Raw genomic sequence first — 6,489 nt, forward strand, 5'->3', positions numbered from 1 at the left:
TTCCTTCCTTCCTTCCTTCCTTCCTTCCTTCCTTCCTTCCTTCTTTCTTGACAGAGACATAGTGAAAGAGGGAACACAAGCAAGGGGAGTGGGAGAGGGAGAAGCAGGCTCCCCGCTGAGCAGGGAGCCCAATGTGGGACTCAGTCCCAGGACCCTGGGACCATGACCTGATCCGAAGGCAGACACTCAACAACTGAGCCACCCAGGCACCCCAACATTGCTATTTTTCTATCATCTGTTCTTTGCTCCTCTTTTTCTTTGTTTTGAATTGAGTATTTTTTATGACTTTTTATCTCTTTTGTTGTTTTATGTACTTTGTTTTGGTTTTTGGTGGTTGCTTTAAGGCCTACAGTATACATATTTAACTTCATGTGATCTAGCGTCACATGATATGTTGAGTCATGTATAGTATAATAATAATCTTACAGTAGTATACTTCCATTTTTCCTCTCTCTGTTTTTGTGCACTTGTTGTCATACATTTTACTTCTTTGTTATAAATCCCACAATGAATTTTTATTAATTTTGAAAAAGATATTTTATTTATTTGAGAGAGAGAGAAGAAGCAGGGGGAGTGGCAGGCAGAAGGAGAGGGAGAAGCAGGCTCCCCACTGAGCAGGGAGCCCGATGTGGGGCTTGATCTCAGGACCCTGGGATCATGGCCTAAGCTGAAGGCAGATGCTTAAGGACTGAGCCACCCAGGCCCCGCCCCCCCACCGACAATGAATTTTTAAAGAGATTTAAAGAATAAGAAAAATTATCTTTTATATTTACCCACATAGTTACCATTTTTTAGTGTTTTTCATCCCTTAGTGTAGATACAGATTTTTAGTATCATTCTCCTTTTGCCTGAAGCACTCTCTTTAATATTTCTTGTACCGCAAGTCTGACAGTGACGAACTCTTTTGCCTTGTGCATGTCTAAGAAAAGTATTTTGCCTTCACTTTTGAAAGGAATTGTCACTAGGAATAGAATTCTAGGTTGACAGTTTTTTTTTCCTCAGCACTCTACAGCTATTGCCCCACTCTCTTTAGGATTATATTGTTATGCTTGAGAAGTCTGCTGTTATTTTTATTCGAGTTCATCTATATATAATATGGGCTTTTCTTCTCCAGTTTTTTGAAGGTTTTCTCTTTATCGCTAGTTTTGAAAAGTTTGATTATGTTGATTTTTGGTGTGTTTTCCTTTAGGTTTCTTGTGCTGAGGGCACATTTACATTTTTCTGTCTGTGGGCTTATCATTTTCATCAAATTTGGAAAAATTTGGCCATTAGTTCAAATATTTTCCTTTGGAGACTCTATAAAACTTATATTAGGTCGCTTGAATTTGTCTTAAAGCTCATTGGTATTCTGTTCATTGTTAAAAATCTTTTTTTAAAATGTTCTATGTTTCACCATGGATGGTTTTTATTGCTATTTTTTCAAGTTTAACATCATTTCTTTTATAATGTATAATCTGCTGTTAATACCATCCAATTTTTTTTTCATCTCAGATAGTGCGGTTTTCATCTCTAGAAGTTTGATTTGGATCTTTTCTGTCTTTCATATCTTTAACAAACTCCATCTTTCTCTTATTTCCTTCAGCATATGGAATGCAGTTAACATAGCTGTTTTAATATAATTGTCTAATAATGTGTCATTTTTGGCTAATTTTCAATTGATTGATTTGTCTCCTAATTATGGGCCATATTTTTTTTAAAAGATTTTATTTATTTATTTGACAGAGAGAGACACAGTGAGAGAGGGAACACAAGCAGGGGGAGTAAGAGAGGGAGAAGCAGGCTTCCTGCCGAGCAGGGAGCCCGATGTGGGACTCGATCCCAGGATCCTGGGATCATGACCTGAGCCAAAGGCAGACGCTTAACCACTGAGCCACCCCGGTGCCCAATTATAGGCCATATTTTTCTGCTGCTTTGCATGCCTAGCAATTTTTTACTGAATGCGAGACATTGCAATTTTTAACTTTGGAGGTGCACGTATTTTTGTTTTCCTATACAAATTCTTAAGCTTTGTTCTGGGTTACAGTTTTTTGGAAATAGTTTGATTCTTTTGAGTCTTGCTTTTACTATAAGTGCTGCTGAATCAAGCACTTGAGGCTTGCTTTTAAACTTTTTTTCTTAGGTGGGAGCAGAGTAGCACCTACTCTAGGGTTAATTTTGGCCCACCATAGAGACAAAAACCTTTTGGGCACACTATCCAATATTCTGCGAATTATTATGAGATTTGTTTTTCTGGCTGCTGAGAACAGAAACTACTAGTCCCACGTGAGCTCTGAGTATTGTTCCATCTAATCCTTTTGGGTGGTTTCCTTACATGCATATTTAATTAGTATTAAATTAGTTTGATTAGTATTCAGTTGAAGATTCTAGCAGGGGGCCTCTGAAGATCTCTGGAGATGTCTCTCATTGCAGCTGTCCTCCAATACCCCTCCCTCCCCACTCCCAGCATTATCTCAACTTAGGGAGATTGCCAGGCCATTCCTTGATTACCCCTCACTGCTGGGACCATCATAGGACCCACTTTTTTTTTTTTTAAGATTTTATTTATTTGAGAGACAGAGAATGAGAGAGAGAGAGAGAGCACATGAGAGGGAGGAGGGTCAGAGGGAGAAGCAGACTCCCTGCAGAGCAGGGAGCCCGATGCGGGGCTCGATCCCGGGACTCCAGGATCATGACCTGAGCTGAAGGCTGTTGCTTAACCAACTGAGCCACCCAGGCGCCCCTTTTTTTATTTTTTTTTTAAGATTTTATTTATTTACCATCATAGGACCCACTTTGTTGGTTTCCCATTTCAGTCCTTTTTTGCCTAAAGTCCAATGTCTTGAAAATTGTTGTTTAATATATTTTGCTCAGTGTTTAGTTGTTTTAGGTGGGAGCATAAAGCCACTCCCTGTTTTTCCATTTTGGTCAGAAGCAGAACTCTTTAAAATTAAATTTTGACCCCATACTCTTTGATTATATCTTCATATTTATGGTGCATTTATAATTGCGTGCATTGTGTTATTAAATATTTTCCTGACAAGAGAGAAATTTTGTTTTGATTAGACATTGACGAGAAATTAATTGCCCATTATGATTTGACACATCCAATAACTGGATGAATTTTCTAGAGACCAGCTTCTGACTCCATTCATTTAAAACCTGTCCCCTCCACTTCTCACTTTCCTTCTAGTGCCAGGTGCTATAGGATGTATCAACAGCAATACAACCTTTGGTGCTACTGCTTCACCTCGTGCGAAGTGAGGCAGCATGATGATGATGGGAGCATTCCTGGAAGCCATTCCGACACCGGGATGGCTAGCAAAAACTCAACTATACGTGGAAGTGACTGCAAACCACATAAATGTATTTCACTTAAAAATAGTCCCCTTTAGATGAATTCCAAAAATGCTTGTGGCCACCATTCCAAGGTCACCCAACATGGGGGGAAATATGATGTAGGAGAAGTCAGAATAAGGAGAGACAACAGTCTTTTTTTTAAAGATTTTATTTGACAGAGAGAGAGAGAGAGAGAGAGAGAGCGCGCGCGCGCACAAGCCTGGGTTGGCGGGAGGCAGAAGGAGAGGGAGAAACAGACTCACAGCTGAGCAGGGAGCCAGATGCTGGGCTCCATCCCAGGACCCTGGGATCATGATCTGAGCCCAAGGCAGACGCTTAACCGACTCAGCCACCCAGACGCCCAGAGAGACAGCAGTCTTAACTGATTGCAGTTATCTTACTTTTGCAAATTTTATAAAAACATTTGACCACGTGGACACATTCCTTGGGCTCTTCAGGGTTGGGAAGGGGCCATATCAGTGATGGTCCTTGAAGCTTAAACTTAATTAGCTTCATGGTATAACTGTTTCTCCTCATGGTGCCTCAGTTCAGGCTCCCCTTGGTTCACCAGATAGAGTCCAAATTCTTTCCCTGGGCAGACCCTCCCCTTTCCTCTTCCTATTTTCTTCTGCAGATCCACACTTCCACCCCAGGCTTCTCACCATGCCCACGGGCAACTCAGTGCTTTGCAAACGTTGTTCTCCTTAACTTGGAACGCCCTTCATCCCCTTCTTCGTTTGAGAGCATCTCCCCCTCCTTGGAGACCGGGACATGTGTCACTGCCTCTGTGTGACCATTGCTGACTCCCCCGGGAATTCATTGTGCTGCCACGGCTTCTTCCTGTTTTTCTTACAGTATCACGGGTCAGTGTTCTCGGAGCTACAGACGCTACCAGCTATCGCTTGCCCAGGGTGTACGCGTGCCCTACCGAGTCTGCGCAGGGTCTTGGATCAGCTCAGTTAAGGCTCCCAAGCGTCCTGCGAGGCGGCTGCCGTTATTCTCTCCCCTCTCGCTAGTTCGGCCTTCCACCTGTGACGCACGCGGGGACTGCGGCCGGGGGCTGAGGCCTTCCCCATCGGGGAGGCGGCTGAGCGCGGGCCCCCCGCAGGGACGCCCCACTGCTCGCGCCCGCGGCTCTTCCCGACCGCAAGACCCTGTCCTTGCCTGGAGAAGCACAGCGACTCAAACGCCAGGGGGCGCCAGCGGCCCAGCTTTCCGACCGAGGGCGGGGCTGCCGGCGGCCCGGAGCCGCCCCGCGGGGGAGCCACCCAATTTCCCGGCCAGACGCGCCGCCCGGGGGGCGCCCTTTCACCCGCCGCCTCTCCCCGCCAAGGCGGTGAGGCCTCCGCCGGGTGCTCACCGGGGGCCAGGCGCTTGCCCGCGTCATTGCACCGAATTCTCGCAAAACCGTCAGTGGGAGGCCGGCGGAGCTTCATTTTCAGTGCGTTGCCCAAGGCTACACAGGGAATGACCGAGCCCTTGTTCTGAACTAGCTTTTGCATCACCGTGTTCTCCGTGCTACGTACCGCGTACACACGCCCCTGTCATCCTAAACCCGCATCCTGCGTCCTTCGGTGTATTTAAATCCGGTGCCTTCGACCCAGAGATTTCCCGGCTCTGCTGAACTTCTTAGGCACGTCCGGCCCCGTCACCCACTGGGGGGCACCTGCTGCGTCCATCCCAGCGCTGGCCCGAGGTATCACATGTGCGAGACTTGTTCTCCCGACAGAGTGTAAATTCCAGCCCTTAGCATGAGGCTTGACGCGGAGTCGGTTCTTAATAAACACGGGGTGACTAGATGGCCGACATGCCCAGCGTGTGTGTGTGTGTGTGTGTGTGTGTGTGTGTGTGTGTGTCTGTGTGTGTGTGTGTGTGTGTGTCTGTGTGTCTGTGTGTAATTAACACAGCTCAGGGCCTGCACAGAGCCAGCAGCAACAAACAACTGTTGAAAATATGCAATGGAGGATTTAACAGTTTGACGTTTCTGTTTTGTTCTACCGCTTTTACGTTTGTGTCCAGCTGGGCCTGCGAACACCCAGAAGGTGAGGATGAGGAATGTGGGCGCATGTGGCTGGGGGAGAGGGGGCAGTGCGCCGTGGTACTGGGGAGAGGGGAAGGCACAAGGCAGGGAGCATAGCTTTCCCATGGTGAGAATAAGGCCCATATAGAGAAAGAGAGAGGGAGGGAGGGAGATGCCAAGATCTGAGCGAGAGCAGAAGGAAAATGAGCCCTGAATAGGAGCCTTGTGTGTGGCCCCGTGGTGCTGACTCACCAAGACACAGGGGAAGGAAAACACGCTAGGGCTGAAGAAGGGGCCTGTGTGCTGTGGTCACCGCTCTAAACCACCCTACCACCCTGAGGACACCCCGTCTGCTCTGAGGCCCCATGCGTCCTGGAAGGCTCTGCTTTGGGCTGGGTGCCCCCGGGGAGCGGGAGAGTGGGTGCCGCACAGAAGGGAGATGGGCAAGTGTTTTGGGAATGCCAAAGGCCCCTCCTGGGAGAGCTTTGTGTTCGGAGTTCAGGTGGGGAAGGAGGACCGGAGGAGGAGGGTCTCTCTCTCTAAGCATTCAGCTGCCCCCGCCTCCACGGGCAGGTCAGACTCGCAGGCGCGGGGGACAGAGATGCTCGAGGCTTCCGCGGCTTCTTGTCCACACCCGCGGAGCAAGGCAGGCCTCATGAGTAAGAGCTTCCCAGAGCTGATGCTAGACAGACGGTAGCACAGCCCGGGGACAGAAGCTCTCCCGGCCTCCCCACGCCCGGCCTCACCTCAGCTGTCAAACCGGTCCAGGGACAGGACAGGATTTTTGTGGCAACAAGTATGGCAGGCAGCCCGAGGCCAGTGGGCAGAGGATGAGGCTGGGAACGCGGGGCAGCCCAGGTGAACGGGATCAAAGCCCAGCCGTTGTAGAGAAGCGGGGTGAGGGGAGGAAGGCGTGCCGGCGGCAGCCGCCGGGCCGGGGAGGAATTCTTGGTTCCGGGTCAGCTCTGGGAGGAGCGGTCAGTGGGGGCTGAGAAGACAGCCTGGGCGCTGCCATTCACGAGGCCCGTCAACTTGGGCAAGTCGCCTGACCTTGCGGGGCCTCGTTCTCCTAACCTGGAACGGGTCAGAGCTAGAATCCAGGGGTGGGAAGGGGCCATGTCGGGTATCTGAGCTTTCTGCTAGCTCTGACATTT

General features: G+C 48.7%; 1 protein-coding gene across 1 annotated transcript in view; it reads left to right on the forward strand.

Moving 5' to 3' along the window:
* The window catches only part of LOC141373344 (uncharacterized), a 17,052-nt gene extending 11,805 nt beyond the window's left edge, over positions 1 to 5,247 (forward strand). The window contains exon 2 of the mRNA XM_073895994.1: positions 4,171 to 5,247. Within this exon, the coding sequence (XP_073752095.1) occupies positions 4,171 to 4,786 (616 nt within the window). The 3' untranslated portion in view covers positions 4,787 to 5,247. The remainder of the gene's footprint in view (positions 1 to 4,170) is intronic.
* The last annotated feature ends 1,242 nt before the right edge of the window (positions 5,248 to 6,489 follow it).

This window comes from Callorhinus ursinus, unplaced genomic scaffold, assembly GCF_003265705.2.
Source record: "Callorhinus ursinus isolate GAN/ISIS: 27379988/994484 unplaced genomic scaffold, GSC_fseal_2.0 scaffold9, whole genome shotgun sequence".
Taxonomy (NCBI): Eukaryota; Metazoa; Chordata; class Mammalia; order Carnivora; family Otariidae; genus Callorhinus; species Callorhinus ursinus.